Genomic DNA, 21,697 nt, shown 5'->3' on the forward strand with positions numbered 1-21,697 from the left:
TACATTTTTTCAACAAAAATAAAAATCTTTACATATATTCATTGTTATTGTCTTGACCATATGACCATCCACAATGTATTTTTTATGATATTAACGTGTGTATTTTCTCATATGGATGGTTGCCTTCACTGGCCTTTGTGAAAAAGGCAGATACCCTGTCGTAGGGGACTGTGTCCACATTTATGTTAATTAATAGTCTCTATATATTGTAATAAAGTTACAATAATATACACGTATTTTAGCGGCCGTGATAGCTAAGTAACCAAGTCGTTGTTGCATTAAGTTGTAACAGAAGTCATCGTTACATTTTTGTTTTCAAATAAATTCCCAGGCCCCTTGAACGCAATATCGTCCAACGTAAACGTTTTGATTGGCTGTCAATTTTACAATGGAAACGAATGAGCCAATCGGCGAAGTCGTTCTTGGTCGTTGTCAGCAACCAACGTACACACAGTTTAACAACCCGGAAGTGGCAGAGCGGTCCGCGCCGAGCGGCTCAGAGGCGCTTTTATCAAATCAAATCAGCTACGAACCGTCTTTTTTTCCCGTCTTCATAAGGTTTTGTCCGTAAACGCGCCGCCTTCCCGGTAAACCCCCTGTTGGTCGGCATGAATCTCGGGTGAGTTTATGTTTTAAGTGAGGTTATTTAGCTAGCTATGCTAAGCTAACACACTGACAGAATGTGTCGCAGTGAAAAGCACCATATTTGTATTGTTTTGCGAACAAAACGCACGCGTTTCCTTAAAGCGTGTTGCATTGCTGATTAAACGTGTGGCGTGCAGACAACATAAAGAGGCTGCTGACGAGAGACGACGTGAAAATCAGTCCAACAATGAGCAGCAAACAAGACATTTAAAAAGAGTCTAGAGTAAGAGTTTGAATATCGATTGGAGGGTGAAATGTTTTGTCTGTGCTGAAGTAAAAATAAACTATATAATAGAATATACATCTTTATTGTAAACGCATGTGGAAATTGGTCTTTGTGGAAGATTAGAAGCAGATACTAATGTCTAATACATTTGTTTACCAACATGACGGAGTTAAAGGCAGTTCAGCATCTAACCAGAAGTGCAAAAAGAAGTAAAGTGCAAAGTAATGTATATAATATATACAGAATAAACTAAAGTATAACATAAATATAGAATGCAAGACAGATAGGGTTAGACACAACACACTTGATGGTCCCCATAGGGGAACTTGTCCTGGACTCAAATTATATTGCACATTCCATATAGTCTGATTATAGTAGCCTTCATAGTGATAATAAGAAAAACAGTGCAATGTGTAGTAAAACACACAACAACCACACATTTCACAGTTCACATATTACACCACCAGATAACAAGCCACATATTGCACAATCCTCCACATTATACGATGAATCTCTTGCACATCCCCTGTTTATATATAGTTACATAATACTCCAAAAGCATCTTAAATATGATTTGACAATTTGTATTCCGCGGCTCTGTGGAAAAAAAAGTTCCTTAAAACCTGAATACTTGACAGATGCTTTGAAGGAAAGCACAATTTAAATACAAAAATAACTCCAGTTTATTGCTGGAATATTAATAAAACAACGCTGTTTGTGTCATTTATCTGAGAAAAGTTGTTGAACACATTATTGGTATTTACAGTTGTGAGTCTGCTTACTGCTTTGTTGTTATTGTATTCCCCTTGTTTGTGAACAGAGACGGCCTGCTGTTCGAACTGGAAAATGGAAAACCCAAGTTGATCTTACTCAGTCGTGGTGAGAACTTTCTGCTCTTATAATAAGTTTTAAATAAGTTTTCCAGGGGAACTCACTCCCTTTATTTGATTTTCTTGTTGGGTCCTTATGTCCACTTTGTTTAAAACAAACTAAAAAGGTATTAAACTAATCTTTGCAGAACATAAAGTTGATCGGTTCATTAAATATCATAAATCTGTCACAGTATGACAACGGTTTTGACTATAGTGTGCTGTTTTATGTTAAACTGTGTTTAATTGGACGCAGTCATACTTCATCCTAAAATGTAATGTTTAGTTTAGATAATTGCTCATTTTTATCTAAGTAGCTTTACTATAATATATATAATAATTATATCAATGCATGTCATTAAAATGTATCTTAAAACTGGTAAATATTATGATTGTGAAAGACTTTAAACATGTTTAAATGGCTGCTGTGTTGTTTGCGTTGCCTTCTGTTAGACCCACAGAGGTATTATTGAACATGAATGTGTGTGTGTGTGTGTGTGTGTGATGTAATATTCATATGTCACGTCCTTCTGCCGCTGCAGGCGTTGAGAAGAATCCAGCAAAGGTATGAATCCTCCTGACAGTCTCACACATAAACACACCTGGGTGGCTACATACTTTCATACAGTTTATGTTTACATTCAACAACAACGTTGGAGGGATTGTTCTGTTTTTTTCTTCTTCTGATCTCAGCAGCTGTCCTTCCGGCCCAGAGCGGCTCACGTCCTGAGCTCCAGGCAGCCGTCCTGTGTGGAGGAGGCGCAGGGAGAGGAGCGTCCAGCCCGGCAGCAGCAGGCAGGAAGGCCCAGAGACGCCAAGGGCAAAGCGGGAGGAGCAGCCCCCTCCTTCACCTCCACCTGCAGCGGGGGGAGGAGCACCACTCTGACATCATCCAAGATGCATCACAAAGGACCGAGCGCCAAAGCGGAGGCCAAGGTGAGCGTCGTGGCGCCCGTCTTCTTTGCTTTGCTCTTTGACACCACGTTCATCGTCTCTCGTGTGTCTCTGCTGCAGGTGAAGACCGACAGACACCAACGGGGCCCGGCGGTCGGCTCCCTGAGGACCGACGGGAGACCAGGGCGGCCTCAGAACAGCGGGCCGCGAGTCGCTGGAAAGGAGGGACTGACGGGCCCGTCGGCCAATGGGGACGCAGGGCCGAAGGAGAGCGTGGTGTGTCTGACCAATCAGCAGCTGCAGAAGATCCTCCACACAGTCCAGACCTCCAGCGTTGGTCAACACCCACCAGAGAACCCCCGGACTCAGGGTAGTGATGGTTGTGTTATTAGTATGGTTGTGTTATTAGTGATGGTTGTGTTATTAGTATGGTTGTGTTATTAGTGATGGTTGTGTTATTAGTGATGGTTGTGTTATTAGTATGGTTGTGTTATTAGTATGGTTGTGTTATTAGTATGGTTGTGTTATTAGTATGGTTGTGTTATTAGTATGGTTGTGTTATTAGTGATGGTTGTGTTATTAGTGATGGTTGTGTTATTAGTGATGGTTGTGTTATTAGTATGGTTGTGTTATTAGTATGGTTGTGTTATTAGTACGGTTGTGTTATTAGTGATGGTTGTGTTATTAGTGATGGTTGTGTTATTAGTATAGTTGTGTTATTAGTATGGTTGTGTTATTAGTGATGGTTGTGTTATTAGTATAGTTGTGTTATTAGTATGGTTGTGTTATTAGTACGGTTGTGTTATTAGTGATGGTTGTGTTATTAGTATGGTTGTGTTATTAGTGATGGTTGTGTTATTAGTATGGTTGTGTTATTAGTATGGTTGTGATATTAGTGATGGTTGTGTTATTAGTGATGGTTGTGATATTAGTGATGGTTGTGTTATTAGTGATGGTTGTGTTATTAGTGATGGTTGTGTTATTAGTGATGGTTGTGTTATTAGTGATGGTTGTGTTATTAGTGATGGTTGTGTTATTAGTGATGGTTGTGTTATTAGTATGGTTGTGTTATTAGTGATGGTTGTGTTATTAGTGATGGTTGTGTTATTAGTGATGGTTGTGTTATTAGTATGGTTGTGTTATTAGTATGGTTGTGTTATTAGTGATGGTTGTGTTATTAGTGATGGTTGTGTTATTAGTGATGGGGCTACAGCACAGAAGGAACAGACACTGGACTTTCCCTCCTTGTCAAAATAATGTACAACTTCATGTCTTTTTCTTTTCTAGTAAATCAAAACGACTCAAAAGAAACTGTTTCCTCAACAAATGGAGATGATGGAGGAGGAGGAGGAGGAGGAGGAGGAGGAGAGATGAAGGAGGAAGATAGAGGAGGAGGAGGAACTGACTCAAGTGGAAGATCACGGGATAAAGACAACAGGTGAGGAGCAACCCACGAAGAAGACATTTAAACATCTATTCAGCTCATACCAGTAAATGTACAGGAAGACTTTAGATCAAGCTTCTCTTAGATCACCGTGGATACGGTCAAACTGTGGTCAGGGTCAAAGGTCACAGGCAATACTTTACTGTGAAGGAGATGTTTATTCTCACTATTTGGGGTTTTACTGCTCAAGAGCATTATTAGTGCGGCTCAGGTCCGTTGTTTGTGCTGATGTATTTTTACACATCTGTATTTGTAATAACGGTAAAAGGCCGTTTGTGGTTCAGGCCGTCTGGATGTCCGTTCAGCTGGCTGGAGGAGCGGCACTCGGACAGCAGAGCGGCCATCGACGCCAAGAAGGCTCTGTGGAGGAGGGAGCTGGGTGAACACGCATGTTTACATTACATCAATTATAGTGACGCACCCACAGAGAATTATGGACATTCATATCACGTGTTTTCGTCTCTTTTAGCTCCTTGTTTTGGTTTAACTGCACAAAGATTATTCGCTCTTTTTGGTTGTTTCACATTAGAGATTTCATTTTTTTTTGTACGTGTTTTTTCCCATCGGTGCTTCGTGAGGAAAAAGCTGATCACATCATTTTATGCACCAATAAGGATTTAGCAATCTAAGTGCTTGAAGCTCTTAAAGCTGCTTTTCAAAGTATGATAATGATGGTTCTTTGATTTGAACTAAAACAATTAGAAAAGTAAGGCTGGGAAATAAGGAGGATATCAAATATCACTAAATTTTACAATCCTGAATGGTTGACTATTAGTCTTTTTTTCAAAATGATTACACAATTAGATAAAAAGAAAAAAGTGTATATAATGATGGGTAAAAGCAAATAATAAAACAGTCTGGTAAATTTAGAAAATTACATTATTTGACCGTATTGAAGCTTTTAAAACCGGGGAAAGACCACACTTACATTACCACCTCCAAAATCTGAGACTACGGCTAGTATCATAATATCCATAAATAGCCTCAAGTGAAAGGTCATAAATATAATCCATCACAACCATAATTTATTCTAAATGTATAATCCCACACAAAATGCCCCACTTTCTCTGCTGAGGAATGAGTCACAACTTTATACAGTTGATGATATAACAAAAAGGTCATTCTGACCAATTAAATGAGTTTTTTACTTTTACTGTGTGTTTTTAAATGTGTGTGTGTGTGTGTGTGTGTGTGTGTGTTAGATGAACAAGTGGCGTTGAAGCAGCAGTGCTCGGCTCCCGGCAGACTCCAGGTACGGCAGATATTTCACTTTGTTGGATTGTTTTCATGATTGTAGGAAGAAGAAGAATAAAACGAAACAAAAACACGAAGAACTGCACTTTCTCTTCATCTGTTTTTTCCTTTTCTCTGTGTGTGTGTGTGTGTGTGTGTGTGTGTGTGTGTGTGTGTGTGTGTGTGTGTGTGTGTGTGTGTGTGTGTGTGTGTGTGTGTGTGTGTGTGTGTGTGTGTGTGTGTGTGTGTGTGTGTGTGTGTGTGTGTGTGTGTGTGTGTGTGTGTGTGTGTGTGTGTGTCAGGCTGAGGAGGACACAGAGAGTGTGTTCTCCGTCCAGAGCTCCCTCAGCCACAGAGATCAGCCTGCAGCCATCAGGTCCAGCCTCAGACTCGGGGTAAATCTGACCTCTGGAGTTAAAAGTCTTGAAGACACGTTTTCATGAAGCTCGTGTATAACTGTGTTATAACTGTGTTATAACTTCGTGATATCTTGATTACTCAAACTATAAGGAAACCCCATATGGAGCCGTGTTTCTGTGCCTTTTCATTGTATTGAAACTCTCTGTAGGAGGTCACGCCGATGGAGGAGGTGCTGAGCCTCGAGAGGAGAGAAGCTCAGAGGAGACGCTGGCTGGAGGAGCTGGACCAGCAGAGAGAGGAGACGAGTGAACGCAGGAGACGAGAGAAACTGCTGCAGAGCCAGGTACAGTAGAGACCAGGGCCCGGTAGAGACCAGAGACGGGTACAGTAGAGACCAGGGCCCGGTAGAGACCAGAGACGGGTACAGTAGAGACCAGGGCCCGGTAGAGACCAGAGACTGTACAGTAGAGACCAGGGCCCGGTAGAGACCAGAGACGGGTACAGTAGAGACCAGGGCCCGGTAGAGACCAGAGACGGGTACAGTAGAGACCAGGGCCCGGTAGAGACCAGAGACGGGTACAGTAGAGACCAGGGCCCGGTAGAGACCAGGGCCCGGTAGAGACCAGAGACTGTACAGTAGAGACCAGGGCCCGGGAGAGACCAGAGACGGGTACAGTAGAGACCAGGGCCCGGGAGAGACCAGAGACTGTACAGTAGAGACGTGTTTCAGTCACTTCAGTTTAAAACGTGTCTCTGCAGACGGAGGACCACGAGCTCTGGGCGACACACTTTGACTCCATGCAGAGACGACCTCCGGTCCAGGCTGAGGCTCCGTCAGCTCCGTCAGCGCTGTCCATGGCCTCTGAGCGGGGGGGGTGGGAGCCCTCGTCCAGCCTGTCGCTGGTCTGGGAGGCCACGAGCAGCTGCGGAGCAGAGAGTGTGGGCGGAGCCAGCGTAGATGCAACCAGCGGATACCTGGCCAGAGCCAGGTAGGGAGGAGAGATCAAGTTTCAAGTCTTCTTCAATACAGCATGATGTTCATTTCATAAATCGTGGTCCATTTATAGTCGAATAGACATAAAGCAGAGGATGCTTTAGGGCGGGGCTACCTTGTGATTGACAGGTCGCTGTCAGAGCCGCATACGGAGTCTTTACGTACATTTTTCGTGTTCTTCGTTCTCCTGCGTTGACTTCCAGCTATCTGAGGACCATGACCGCCCTGCTGGACCCCGCCCAGATAGAAGAGAGAGAGAGGAGGAGGCTCAAGCAGCTGGAGCAGCAGGTAGGAGGAGGAGGAGGAGGAGGAGGAAACACAGCAAGGTTTTTTTTATCACTTCCTGAATATTTCCCCGTCTCTCCCGTCTCCTCAAGCGAGCGATCGAGGCCCAGGTGGAGGAGCGTCGGCTGCAGAGGAGGAGAGAGGAGGCGAGGAGGAGAGAGGAGTTGGAGGAGGACGAGAGGAAGGTGGCGCTGGAGAGAGAGATGCTGGAGCGACAGTACAAGCTGGACACGCTGAGGGAGAGGCAGAAGGTCGGCACACAAACGGTACACAAGTCCTTTCACACACAACGAAATGAATACTGTTCTCGGGTCATTTTTCTGCCTCAGTGTCCGACCTCCGTGTGTCTTTGCAGTCGAGCAACCAGGCGGAGACGGAGACGGTGCACGACGACCACGACGACCACCACGACGACCACGGCGACCACCACGACCACCACGACGACCACGGCGACCACCACGACGGGAGACGGCAGGAGGCGCCAGAGACCAGCGGTGAGCAGAGCTTCTGCAGTGTCACTGCAATACAAATACAAATAATTTGCACGACGAAAAACTGACCCTAAAAACACGTTCTCAAAAACAACAACGCGGAGACGACTTTAATCCAAGATGGCGTCCACTTCTTATCTCCAGTCTGTGGTTTAAACCTTAACAAAAGGTTGTATTTTATACATCAATCCCATTGTGTGCAAACAATTACTACATAAAGTACAAACTCAAGTACAGTACAAGTATAAGTATAAATGTACTTCGTTACTTTCCACCACTGGAACTGTTATTGTTGACTAAACAACAACAAGAAACCTTAAAAAAACAAACACTGCAGGTTTTTAATGACCTTTCTGCTTGTGTGCAGTTACCAGGAAGAGCGAGTGTTTGGAGGAGGACGTCAACAACGACACCACTGGTCCAGGTACCTTAACTAGTACTACTTTACTGCATTACTAGTACTACTACTGCTACTAATACTACTTTACTGTATTAGTACTACTCTGGGAAACGGTACTATCCACACTAGTCCGTCCACTCGGTATGTCCAGGTTGTTCTTGTAAAGGTTTGTGTGTGTGTGTGTGTGTGTGTGTGTGTGTGTGTGTGTGTGTGTCTGTGTGTGTGTGTGTGTGTGTGTGTCTGTGTGTGTGCGCAGCTCCCTCTCTACCGCTCAGAGTTCAGACTCCTGGTGTCTCTGCTCAGTACCAGCCTCCTCCTCTTCTCTCTGCTGCTCCTCCAAACGTCAGGAACCGAGCGGTGAGAACAGGCAAGGAGAACGTCTGTCTGTCTGGAGGAGGAGGAGGAGGAGGAGGAACAGGAGGAAGAACAGGAGCAGGAGCAGGAGCAGGAGGAGGAGGAGGAGGAGGAGGAGACGACCCATATGAAGCGTTTGCCAGGACCGAGAGGAGCAGGGGGGACAAGAGGAGGCCGGAGTGGAACACACAGAGGTAGAAACACGAGTCTCATATTTATGTCTGAACACAGCAGACGGACGGGATCCTCCTGGATGTTGATTTAGAAATAATAAAATAAAATATTGATCTGGGCTTTATTTTATAGAAGGTAAACAAGCAGATTTAGTTCCTTATTCAATGCTTTCAAGTTTAAAAATGCCCAAGTATGAAATCTCAAATCTGCCCCACAACCTCTAACCTGTCTTTATGTACCTGTACCTCCAGCAGTACTTGCCCTGACCCCCCTGTACCCCCAGCAGTACTTGCTCTGACCCCCCTGTACCCCCAGCAGTACTTGCCCTGACCCCCCTGTACCCCCAACAGTACTTGCCCTGACCCCCCTGTACCTCCATCAGTACTTGCCCTGACCCCCCTGTACCTCCATCAGTACTTGCCCTGACCCCCCTGTACCTCCAGCAGTACTTGCCCTGACCCCCCTGTACCCCCAGCAGTACTTGCCCTGACCCCCCTGTACCTCCATCAGTACTTGCCCTGACCCCCCTGTACCTCCAGCAGTACTTGCCCTGACCCCCCTGTACCCCCAGCAGTACTTGCCCTGACCCCCCTGTACCTCCATCAGTACTTGCCCTGACCCCCCTGTACCTCCAGCAGTACTTGCCCTGACCCCCCTGTACCTCCAGCAGTACTTGCCCTGACCCCCCTGTACCTCCAACAGTACTTGCTCTGACCCCCCTGTACCCTGTACCCTGTACCTCCAGCAGTACTTGCCCTGACCCCCCTATACCTCCAACAGTACTTGCTCTGACCCCCCTGTACCCTGTACCCTGTACCTCCAGCAGTACTTGCCCTGACCCCCCTGTACCTCCAGCAGTACTTGCCCTGACCCCCCTGTACCCTGTACCCTGTACCTCCAGCAGTACTTGCCCTGACCCCCCTGTACCCTGCTCCTCCAGGCCCAGCCGGCGCTTCGTTCCAGCCTCGGAGCGTTACCCGGCTCCTCTGCAGAGGAACCGACAGGAGAGTCGACAGAGGAGGCAGGCTGAGCTCCTCGCTCTGCAGGAGAGGACTTGTCTGTCCAGGACCGACCCCCCTCCTCCTCCTCCTCCTCCTCCTCAGCACCAGGAGCCTCGTCTCTGCTCCAACCCCACGCAGACCAGAACCAGTCCCACCAGGAGGGTAGGACTGTAGACCCTCATACAGAATTCTGACCCACAAACTTTTTGTTACTTCCTGACGAACATTGAGTGGTTCTCCGTTGTTCCAGGTGGAGAACGGTTCCAGAGGACAGAACATCTTAGCAGTCATCAACACTGAAAGGTGAGCGGCACTTCCTGTTCAACCCCAGACCCCCTTTAGAAAATAAAATGCAAGAAGACTTGACAGGAAGACTTTCAACTGGAAAATTACCAGCCTTGTTTACCCGATGACGATCAATAAACAAGACACATCAAGTCGGTTTTATTTATTAAGTGCATATTCGATGACATACAGTTTAATGCATATTAAATTACAACCTTTTCACAATGACATCAAGCTTCCTTCTTCATTCTTTGAGCCACGCTTTAGTGACGCGAGGTCGGCCTTCACAGCCGTTTAAGAACAAGCTGCTGTTTAGATAACTCCTGTTTTGATGTCTGGCGTCGTCGTCTCCTCCAGGGGGCGCTCTCCTCCAGACCCCACTGCCAGACAGAGAGTTCAGAGTCAGCAGGCGGCTTCCTCCTCCGCCCCTCCTCCTCCTCCTCTTCTTCCTCTGGAGTTCATTCCTTACGTCCGGAGTGATGAAGTCTTCAACATGGATCCCCTGGAGCCTGCTGACACCCCCCCACCGCACACACACACAGGTCAGACACACACACACACACACACACACACGCGCACTGCTTCACACACTGAGAGTAAACTGTATTCTTTATGTTTCTCTGAAGCTCCTCCTCAGAGCTCCGCGTCTCCTCCTTCACATCGACTCCTCCACTCTGAACCGCTTCGTAACGCACAGACACAACGACAGCAAGAGATCCTCAGGGGCCTGGCCCAGCTACGGCAGGTAACACACACACACACACACCCGCACACGCACACACACAGCGCAAAGAAGAAAAAATAAATGTGTGTGTGTGTGTGTTTTCAGGGTTTATTACAGAAGCAGAGGGAGCTGGAGACGGATCTGAATCCTCTCCTGAAGCGCCATGACAACGAGCACCGGCCGCCCGCGGCAATGAAGCGCAAGTGACCTCTGACCCCTGCTCCATGTGTGTGTGTGTGTGTACCAGTCGTCATGGAGAACATTACACAGAACGAAGGAGCTTGTTCAGTTAGAGACTGAACGTTCAATGTGCCACAACAGAGTTTTCAAAGTATGAAAGTGAAAGATATTCTTGATTCGGGTCGTTTCAGGAGGAGGAAGTGATCTGGTCCATTTTCAGAAGAAATATAATTGTTTTCTTTCCTGTTTTTAGGCTAATCTTTCCGAGAAATCAGTGAAACAGGTATAATACTAATTGTGGCCACCAGAGGCTTAGAAAATGGATCACCTAATCATAGTTTTTTTGGGGGAGTCTCATAACATTCTCATATAAAAACTCTATTATATGAAATCCGTCTGTGAGCATCTTAACACTGACAACAAGGTGTTATTTGTGCAAATGTTTATTTACCAACAAACAATGTTGACTCTAAAATACATTTTTACTGTTTTGAAGTATTTTGAACTTGGTTTATTATTCATATTGTGAGTCTAAAGGGAGACGATCCACGGTCCGGGTTCATATTTACTCGACTACCTTCGGCCGTGACGGGCAGCTGAACAGACGTCGTCGTAGTAACGGTGACAAACAGTTACGCAACACCTGTTATTAAAAACTTAGAGGAACGTGTGGAATACAAAACTAAAAGTATAACTTTAATCTGCTCCGTCAGTTCTACCTCACGTCAAAATCATAATAATAATGTTCGTCACTCACTGGATTCATTTATGGAACATTTCATGTGAAGATTGTTTTTTAAAATTCCGTTTTGAATGCACTTGTCATAAGAATCACACTTTACCAAACGGGTAAAGAGTTTTACCTTATTTCATTTTTTTTTAATAATTATTATAAAAAATATTTTATTCATAAAATCATGAATAAAATAGGAGTTGTTGTTGTTGTTTCTTCAGCTTCCTGCTGGCCGAGGAGCTCCATGTTTCTTTATGCTTCTGTTTTTTTTGGTGTATTTTTCTTATTTATTGCAAATTAAATAAATTATGCAAAGTGTTCTGAGAATCTGTGCAATATTTTCTTTTGCTCTGGCTCTTTTTGCACAATTAATATTGTTAAAAAAGACGCAACGTAAATTTAAACTGTAAATCCAGTGATGGCAGAAGTATTCAGATCCACTGAAGTACAATAAAAAGTACTAATACTGTGAAATTACATGTAAAAGTACTGCATTCAAAAACCTCACTCATTGTGCATATTTGGTGTTTCTGAATTAATATTACTGATGAATTAACGTGCATGTTGCGTCTGACTGCTGCAGGTGTTTAACTCCTTTATATGCAAATTAAATGTAGTTTAATCTTATTCTCTGAGATCTTCATGTGAGAAACACGAGAAGAAACGACTGATGACGTTTTCCAGCTGATCCAAGAAGCTTCGAAGCGTTTATTCTCTTATGAAGTTGGAGGATTTAACTCATGAAGGAAGCACCTCCCCCTTCAGTCACAAACAAACAACAACAACAACAACACATCTGGACATTTAAGGTTTTATCTGCACGGGATGAAAAGTGACTGAAGCTGTAGTTTGGTGAAAAGTACTTGTATACAGTATGTAGTAGCAAGTAAAGTACTAATTAATGTACTTACAGTGCACCACTGCATACAGCATTATTATATTTCATGTTTTGTGGGGTTAGAATATATTCTGGTGGTTTTGAAGAGTTATTAAAAAGATGATTCCGGTTTATTTTAATCGTTTTGTTTAATTAATCATCTCAATTAATAATACAAACTTTGAACTCACCACACAGGGTGAAACATTAACATTTAACAATTAACATAATTACTTAATAAACATGGCTGCACGGTGGTGTAGTGGCGCTCACAGAGACGGGCCCGGGTTCGATCCCGTGTTGAGTTTGCATGAACAGGATAAGCGGTCCAGATAATGGAATTAATAAAGATAAGTAATTAATAAGCAGCCATGACCCCTGATGTGTCTCGAGTTGTGTTGCTTCAGTTCTTGGCCACACACACACACACACACACACAATAATCTGTGGCGAACACAAGTTCATGGTACTATTTTTTTACGTGAAGGCGGCCGAGTCGGCATGACGACGTTTTGTCGTCTCATTGAGCCGCTCGCTAGCAAACCGCCTCTTATAAGACACGTAAAGAGTCAAACGCCTCGTGGGGTATTTACTGATGAGGTGGTGTAGTGGCTCGCACCACCCCGGGTTCGATCCCCAACCCACGGGGCGGTCCTTCTGTTTGCACGTTCTCCCCGTGGCAGCGTGGGTTCCCTCCGGGTTCTCCGGCTTCCTCCCACAGTCCAAAGACACGCAGCAGCTCAGGTTACCTGGAGGCTCCAAGAGCGTGAACGGTGGTCTCCAGATAAACAGGTCACATGTCCAGGGTCACATGTCCAGGATGAACCCTGGACAGGTCACATGTCCAAGGTTACATGTCCAGGATGAACCCTGGACAGGTCACATGTCCAGGGTGAACCCTTGACGGGTCGGGTCACATGTCCAGGGTCACATGTCCAGGATGAACCCTGGACGGGTCACATGTCCAGGATGAACCCTGGACAGGTCACATGTCCAAGGTTACATGTCCAGGATGAACCCTGGACAGGTCACATGTCCAGGGTGAACCCTTGACGGGTCGGGTCACATGTCCAGGGTCACATGTCCAGGATGAACCCTGGACGGGTCACATGTCCAGGATGAACCCTGGACAGGTCACATGTCCAGGGTGAACCCTGCCTCACCCCAAATAGGATAAGAAAACAAAACGTTGAAATCTCTTCCTCAATATAGTCATGGAATCAAAAACATTGACAAAGAGAGACAGGAAATGCAAAGATGCCGAATTATTTCCGGGGTTTTAGGACTCAGTCCTGCGAGCTTTAACTTGGCCCGATTTGTTTAAATAAATATCTTTATTTTTTAACTTGATCGTGGTCACTGCAGCAGCAAAGAAGAACAGCACAGAATATGAACATTTAATTATAAATTATCTTAACACACAATGTTACACACTTCTAATGTAAATATTTGTCAGTGTTCTTTTAGTCCTGACAAACTTTTGGTTGTGAACTGTTGCTCAGACAAAAAAAAGTCGTTTCACTTTTTGGTACATTTTCCAAAATCTTCTGACACTTTATCAAAAACTTGGATCAGCTATCTGAGAAAATCACCAGAAGATAATAATAGAATAAATATAATAATAATGAATCAATAATTAAATAAATACTCATTAGCTTCGGCAGCCATCTTTTCATGCTGGAAGTGTTTGAACGTGGTCACTCACCTTTTCCTTCCAGGTACTTTTGATGAAGAAAACCTTCTTGACTTCTGGCTGCAGGTGTGTGCAGAAACATCTGGAGTTTGACTACAAGTACCAGATGTTTGTAGGCGAAACTAATGCTGCGTTCACACCAAACGCGTTGCGAATATTCCCAACGCTTTAGCCGCGTGAGTTTACTCGCGTGACAAGTTGTGGTTCATTCGAGCCTAAGAGGGGGCGTGGCTTATCTCCGTGGGAACAGTTATCATTTCCGCCATCCACCACGGAAGAAATAACCACTAGTTCTACTTTAAACTCGTTGTGGACATCCCACAAACATCGTAACATTTAACGCCCTGGTGTCTGGGTTCATAACATCATCCGTAGGCTCACACCGACTACGTCTCGATGACTTCCGCTTCCAGCGCTACTAGAGCAGCAGCAGCCAGGGGGGCGGAGCGTCTCAACGCTGATTGGCTTTTGCGTCGGGCAGATTTTTTTTTGGGCAAAGTTGAAATATTTCAACTCTGGAGAATTTTTGCCGGCCGGGCGAAAAACGTGGGAACATTTGCGTCATTCGCGACCATTGGCGTCTGTGCATCGACTTTGCACGGGATGTAAACGCAGAGGAGCACCGTTTGTTGCGTTGGAGAACTTAGTGTTCAAAGTCGTGGGTGCGTGTTTGGGAGATTTCAACCGTGTGGAATCTTTCAGGCCTTCGAGGGCTCCGTATCCGTGGAGATGACACAAAGGCCCACTGGTGCACATAAAGGATTTCAACGTGCGGTCACAATAGATTTAGACCGCGGCCCGGTTTGAGTCCCTGTCGGGTGTCGTTTACTCGGAACCAAGTGGCCCCTCGACCTCCTCACCTCAACTCCTCAGTGCACAACCCACTCCATGGATTTTCGTCTCTGTCGTGCGGTCGCTCTCAATCCGAGGTCAAAAACATCACCAAGCAAATTCGCTGGTTTCCGCAGGCAACATTTAATAGAAAAAAATGGTGTAAAAAAACCCTTCACCTCCTACTGTACACACAACAGCAACTAAACACAAACAGCTCCCTGGGTAACGAATCAAAACATTCAGTAGAAAAAGAAAGAAAATGCTTTTATAATATTTTTTTTACAAGTCCACTGGAAGACGTGTAAGGCAGTCTGTCCATGTTATTCCGATACATGTTTTTATTATGATTATTAAAGTTCTTTAATGGTCTCAAGAGTCCACTTTAAAAATCTGGGTGCATCTCGGTCCCTCCCTCGATGCAACGAGAACAAATAAGCAGCTCAAAGGTTCCTCGAGAGAAATTAATTTTGACGAGAAAGTCGTCGACAGAAAACTGTCCAGTGACGCCGATGGTGCGTTTAAAAAAACAAACAAAAAGAGAGCTGGGAAACGGGATCCATCCGGAGGCTTCTAAACGTATAGTCAATGCATTCAGTTTAAAAAGGGCGTCGACGTCGGCTCTGAAAACACGGCATCGGCTCAACTGTTTTTTTTGGCTTCTTCAGCACCAACATGGCAACAGGAAGTGGTTACAGTAGGTAGTTAAACAAGAGTGTTTCCACACAACAGGTTCTACTCAAACTAAAAAGTTCAGAAAATTGGTTAAAGAAAATACAAATTCACATCTCCTTTGTGACTTTAAAAAGGGCTTCCATTAAAGTCAATACACAGCAACTACAAATATGAACGGATCAATGTTCTCGATGGTGTCGAATGCTAAATGATTACAGTTGAGCACCAATCAATTTATGTCAATCCACAGAAAACTGTAAACTTTAAAAACGTTACATACGATAGTAAACGGATATTAGATTGTTGATGAAACATCTCCTCAGGAGAAGTGATAATTTTGTGTACGCTACACTTTATATGTTTTGTATTGACTTCATTGGAAGACACCCGTCAAATAAATCATGTTTTTGTTACTTTACGTTGACCTGACATCAATTCTTTAAAACTTCTTAAAATAAATAAATAAAAAGATTGTTCTCCAACTTTAAACAAAGTGGTTTCAGCGTCCCGGGTTCAATTCCAACCGTGCGACCCGAGTCGCATTCCCTCCGCTCTCCAGCCTCCATTTCTGCACCGTCCTGTCGGATGAAGGTCGAAAAGGCCAAAGAAAGAAATGCAAAACACCGCCCCTCCAAAAAACAAATAATCTTCTTTCTGGATCAATGTTATGAACCCAAGTGACTTCTGGAGTCTAGGAGACCGTGGATTGGGCTCCAACCGTTCTGGACCAGGGTCAGGCTTCACCCTGATGTTATGAACAGTGTGGCGTCGCTCCTCCTTCCTTCAGTCTAGCACCGGTTAGTGTTCAGGATGTGCTTGTTTGGTACTTTTGGGGAACGTTCCTTGGTTTAATCAGCGGGTGCAGTTAAACTGTCTCTACATCCCATTAAAGCCTCCTCCGTCTTTCCCCCCTCGGTACCTGCTGCTGCCCCGACCTGCAGGGTTGTGGTAACCGCCCAGCAGGCTGGGACCAGTGAAGTCCCTGTTGGCCTGTTGGAAGCCAGAGAACAGCGCTGCAGCACTTGCGGGGCCCGGGACCCCTGGCCAAACAGGCACGGGCCCCAGAAGGCTACCTCCGAGGGCAGTCAGGGGCCCCGGCGTGGCACCGCGGGAGAAAGGCTGGTTGGGGAATCGAGGCAGGTGGGGGGGTCCTAGGAGTCCGGTGCTCCGCTGCTGCTGCTGGCCGAGAGGCAGATGTTGTAGTTGTGACGGACTCGGCTGGTACTGCTGGTTGTCCCCTTGCTGCAGATGTTGCCGGTGGTACTGGATCTGTTGTGGACGGGGCAGAGCAGGATTTGGGTTGTGTTAGCCGGTTTCTGATGGGTCAGGGTCTCCGTTTCTCGAGGAGCAAAGATTAGCATATATCTAATTTAATTTGAGAGAACTGGGGACTACAAAGGGGCCTTGGATGAGAGAACGTTAGAGATAAAAGTAGACAAGTCTTTTGTCTTTCAACAGACCAGGTGATCCATTTAGTTTTAATTACCAAATAAAAAGCACGTACAAAAATATAAAAGATACATAGTAAAAAGCAATATGGCTTCTGTTGATTGTTGGTGCTGGATCAGTCCCTCAGAGACCGGCGTCCGTGTCCTTCTTTTCTTCTCTGTGTTACTTCTCTTTTCAAACAGTGGAGCCGAGGGAGTTTCCACACCTGCTGAAATGGCAGGCTGTTTTATTTTATATATGGTTAAAATACTGGAAGAAAAAACAAGGCATTTTATAGGATGCATTGTTTAAAAACTGCATTTACATAAGCAGAGTCCAGTTTCCACATCTTTGAGCAGAACTCGTCAGTCTCTGGGGTGTCGGTGGTTTCCTTTCCTGGCTCAATCAGGGAGCTCTGGCTCTTTTCTTGCATTCGGCCCCGGTAGTCCCTCCTCCATCTGAGGAGTCCAGATGATTGGTAGAGGCACCCCGAGGATACAGATCCTGGACCCATCGTGGGACTGGACCTCGCACCATGGGCCTTTTTTGTGGTTGTAACAGGTGACTCCACAGGCCACCTTCTTCGGACCTCTTCCATTTGCCGGAGCCATGCCAATAAAGACAACCGTACTGTTGGCCTTGAATTCCAAATAGTGGTTGCCAGGCTTGAGATATGGCAGGTGGTCCGGTGTCCATCCTGGTCTGGCATAGGCGATAGCCTTCCAGCCATTGGGATTCGAAAGATAAGTAGAGCTGAATTTGTCCCCCTTGTGGTTGTACAGCTGCAGGCGTGGTTCACAGCTGCCGGACGGGCCTTGCGTCATCTCTTTTTCCAGGGTGCCTTCGTCCCCCTGGTTTCCCGTCAGTGCCGGTTGGGTTTGTGGAACGGAGTTGGGGAAAGTCCACTTCTGCCCAGGAACAGGTGATAGACCACCTCCCCCTCCTGTGAAGGTCTATGGGTAAGGCAGGACATTAGATCTGTGTAAAACAATCCCCCTTTTATACCGTTTTAAAAGCCACTATGCATCCGAGTGATGTAACCATGAAACTTGGCATTTGGCCAAGGTATCACTCCAGGGTTTATCTTAGTATCCTTAAATCCCCTGATGCAAGGCCCCAGCAGTTGGGGCCTTTGGAAGAAACCCTTGGGGGTTGCAGAGTTTTTTTTCCTTCACCTTCACCTCTTGTGTAGATCTTATGTTCTTGGTCTTTGGCTATTCTCTGCTCCCATATCCTGCTTGAAGTCAGGAAATGATTGGGTAGGATGAAAAAAATGAGGGACTGCAACCTAAAGAGAACTTTTCCTTTGGGGGATTGTTTGTTTTTTGTTGGGAAAGAGAGTCCACCCCGAGAGACATCCATTACATCAATCAGAGCCCTGCTAACCACACTGCTGGATCACACCCCATTGCATGGAAATCCCAGCACGATGAAACACCTATTGGAAAACCTAGAATGGCTGAGGGTCCTTCCATTGCATTTCTTTCTAACAACCAGGGTGTTTTTTTGCAATTCATTTCACAATGATGAATGAGTATACAGTTACAACATTCAATATTCAGAATGTTGTAGCCAGCGCTTTTCTGCAAGAGAGAAAGCCTACATGGACACCTTAAACAGAATCAGTCTCCCACCAGGGGTTGGATAGCTTGAAGAGAGACTTTCGTCTCATTCTCTATAGCCTGTGCTCTCTGGGGGTTTCCCTTAGGGCGGTGGTGTTTCTGGTGAGCGCCAGACTACAAATCGTGGGTAACTTCCCGCTCATGGGGTTCTTTCCTGGTCATCCAGGGTCTAAGAGTAAGGAGTAGCCTATTCCTCTCTCGATAGAGGGGTTAAACATGCTTACGGTGGATTCTGTGATGTTGGTTGTGATGTAGGGGCTCCCTATTGAACGTGTACTGGTTAGATCCTGGAAATTAGGATAGTGAATCCGTCGAAGGAGCTGGACTGCTAGGTTGTGTCTGTATTCCCCAACGGGGATTTCCCCCATCATTTTATGACCTTGCCACTGACCGCATTCTGCCTGGAGGTTCTCCACCCTTTTCTCTTACAGACAAAGCTACTCCATCTTCAATGGTAAGATAGCAATTTGCCAACATACCCAATATGGTAGGAAGGTTTGAAACTTTCCAGACGCTGGATTTCCCAGTTGCCTAGTTGGTATACATGTTAATCATCTCAAATAAACTCCAAAATCAGTTTGAGTGTCAATATGAGCACTGCTTGTGTATGATAAAATAGTACCAAACCAAAAAGAACAGAGCTTCATTGGACCGTGGCTCCCAAGCAGTGCCCAGATTGACATCAGCGTTAGATTTCGGAGTCCATCAGAACCGTCTAACAGCTGCTGTTACATTGGTTATACTTCCTGTTACCTTGGTGCCACTGGCAGTGCTGTTGCCAGGTGGAGCTCCCTCTCCTCTTATGGGCTGCTCTTGACCCGACAGAGTGTCTCTACAGGAAGAAAACAAGGAAAGGTTCAGCAGCGTATGACTTACCGAGACAACGCAAACATTGGCAGAGTCGGTAAAACTCTTCTTCTGCTTCATTTTGGTGAGGTGGAGGAGAGAGAAAAGAAAAAAAAAACTCCAGACAATTATTCTGGACCGAAATAACGATCTTTAGACTCTCGTCCTGAAGAGGGGAGGAATTAGTGACATCGGGTGAATTACGTAAGAGAGGAATCCGGGGAAGAGTCGTTGAGAGAATGCATCCACATCCCAAACAGCTGAACATGTGTGTGATTCAGTTCCCATTTGTTGTGGGATGGACCCCCTCAAGACATTAAGTCCAGTGTGTGGTTCTGTAACCCCGGTGAACACTGCTTTGATGGAAAGCAGGCTCTTTTTTTAGGGGTCGGCTGTAGCTCATGGGGAGGGTGGTCGTCCCGTAACCACAAGGTACCCAGTTCGATCCCCGCTCTCCCCATAGCTGCATGTCGAAGTGTCCTTGAGCAAGACACTGAACCCCCAGTTGCTCCCCGGGCGCTTCACTCCAGCCCATTGCTCCTTAATGACTACGGATGGGTCCAATGCAGATATGAATTTCCCCACAGGGATCAATAAAAGTGTACATTTCTTTTCTTTCTTCTTCTTCTTTTCTTGAGAGACCACAGGAGAGGGATTCTAGCTCTTTTAGCAGCGCCATGTCGTTGCTCAACATGTCAACACTTTAAGCAACATGGACAGCTTGAGACCTTCCCCCCTCCCACTATGGCTCATTCCAGCCCATCCAGGGAGGAAGGTATCTGCGTACGTCAAGGTGTGCATGTCGTCACTCTTTCGTAATGACAGGACACAGGTTTCTACAGTACGCTGTAGATCTGCAGTCAGGAAGGACGTGATCATTTGCCTTTGGTGCCGAACTGCATTGAGAGGCAATAGTAGCTGAACCACCTCACAAGGAGGAGTATCAGCGGGACCACCGCATGGCTTGTAAACATCGTACCTAGCAGGCGCTTCAGCACGTCCAGCTTTGCTCTAATGCTGACCGAGTTGCCAGCTCATGGACAAACCCAGTGTTTGTATGTGCTGGATGACTTCCACCATGTGGAGTGCAGGGGGGCAATACGGATCGGGTGGTCTAAATACGACAAAACCCTGATCCCTCTCCTGCATAATGGGTCTAAAGCTGTTTCCATACTTTGGAGAACGTGCGAAGCCAGAGAATAACCGCATGGCAGCTTGTGTACTGGTATTGTGTTGAAGGGAAACGCAGGAACGCTCTTTGTTTGGGAATGACCGGAATGTGGAAAGAGGCGTCTCCCACATCAATGGAAGTGAACTAATTGGCGTCACACTCACATTCCAACACATGTAAAAAAATTTTTTAAAAAAAGGCTGCTTCCTATTGCACCTGTTGAACAAAGATCAGCCCATCATGTGCCTTATTGATTTTGATGTGAGGACAGAACCATTTGTCCTCCTCTTCTTCTTCTCCTTCTCCTCAAGGACTGAGGAGGTGTGTAAAGTGCCCACATGAAGCATCATAAAAGATGTTTCAGGATGACAGAGAACCAATTAAAAAGTTACAGATTCCATCACAAATCAAACCGAACTGTAGACGGACGGCAGTAATCTTTAACTAACCTCAATCTGTGGCCCTCTACAGGACACTCTGTGGTACTGTAGGAGGCTGCTGCGTGTTGAGCTGCTTTGGGAAATACAGGTTCTCCCTGTTGATTTGCTTTCTCTCTCCCGTCACTTGTCGAGCCCGTCTGTGTGGCCGGTCCTGTCACTGAAGCATTGCTCTGATTGGACGAGGAAGTAGACGTCTTACCATTACCGGGATCCCCATTCCTTCCCAGTCTTAATGAAGTACCATCTCTGGGGTCTCCAGCCTCTTCTCCACCTTCTTGACTTCCCCCGCGTTTTTGTCCCACCGTCTCCGCTCCGTACTGCCGCCCCTCCTCCTCCACCTGCAATGCCGAGTGAATCATCTCCAGAGTGACCGCCACTGCTTTCCGGTCGTGAGTGACCTTCACCGACTCGGTGGAACCGCCAGGTTCGTTGTGACCGCTACCGGTACGGCCGGCGGCGGGGGAGCGGTTCGTCAGGGAGTTGATGTACAACTCCGCCTGAGAGTTCAACTGCTGATGCTGCTGCGCCTGGCGCTCGGCCCGCAGCTGTGAGATGGCGAGTCGGAGGACCTCAAAGTCTGTGTCCGAATGGTGCGTCACGACTTCCTTATAAGAGGCGTCCGGGACCAGCTGGTCGGACGGATAAGGGAGAGTGGGGAGGGCGGAGCCGGCCTGCAGGAGAAAAGGCTGGGATTGGTCGCAGGAGGAGAGGGGGCGAATGTGTTCTGGGAAGATGGAAAGAGAGAGTGTCACTACGAGTCCTGAGGACAGAGAGCACTGAACAGAACAAGTAGAACGCAAGGAGGAGGCGAAACAATGCGAG

At 46.0% G+C, this 21,697-nt stretch overlaps 2 protein-coding genes across 10 annotated transcripts in view; one reads left to right on the forward strand and one right to left on the reverse strand.

Annotated features, from left to right (window-relative positions):
* Nucleotides 1-459: 459 nt before the first annotated feature.
* On the forward strand, nt 460-11,611 carry ccdc66 (coiled-coil domain containing 66). Of its 3 annotated transcripts, none has more exons than XM_034531918.1 (21): nt 460-619; nt 1,692-1,750; nt 2,283-2,305; nt 2,434-2,676; nt 2,755-3,004; nt 3,922-4,072; nt 4,363-4,457; nt 5,281-5,330; nt 5,614-5,706; nt 5,880-6,014; nt 6,431-6,660; nt 6,869-6,953; nt 7,043-7,216; nt 7,306-7,444; nt 7,809-7,865; nt 8,098-8,389; nt 9,310-9,532; nt 9,621-9,673; nt 10,013-10,197; nt 10,282-10,400; nt 10,485-11,611. In XM_034531918.1, the coding sequence occupies exons 1-21, from the start codon at nt 609-611 to the stop codon at nt 10,584-10,586; spliced, it is 2,769 nt and encodes a 922-aa protein (XP_034387809.1). In that variant the 5' UTR covers nt 460-608; the 3' UTR covers nt 10,587-11,611. The 3 variants fall into 3 exon arrangements, with proteins under 3 accessions (XP_034387809.1, XP_034387811.1, XP_034387810.1); XM_034531920.1 differs by having other exon boundaries at nt 7,043-7,201; XM_034531919.1 differs by having other exon boundaries at nt 2,437-2,676.
* Nucleotides 11,612-14,817: 3,206 nt separating this feature from the next.
* tasora (transcription activation suppressor a) overlaps nt 14,818-21,697 on the reverse strand; it is a 43,424-nt gene continuing 36,544 nt past the window's right edge. For 4 of the 7 annotated variants that reach the window (XM_034533498.1, XM_034533497.1, XM_034533500.1 and 1 more), the window contains 3 exons: nt 20,885-21,599; nt 19,172-19,250; nt 16,646-17,749 (listed from right to left, as the gene is read on the reverse strand). In XM_034533498.1, the coding sequence (XP_034389389.1) occupies nt 17,198-17,749; nt 19,172-19,250; nt 20,885-21,599 (1,346 nt within the window). In that variant the 3' untranslated portion in view covers nt 16,646-17,197. The other 3 variants (XR_004609517.1, XR_004609516.1, XM_034533499.1) reach the window with 3 other exon arrangements.

This window comes from Cyclopterus lumpus, chromosome 5 (genome assembly GCF_009769545.1).
Source record: "Cyclopterus lumpus isolate fCycLum1 chromosome 5, fCycLum1.pri, whole genome shotgun sequence".
Lineage (NCBI taxonomy): Eukaryota > Metazoa > Chordata > Actinopteri > Perciformes > Cyclopteridae > Cyclopterus > Cyclopterus lumpus.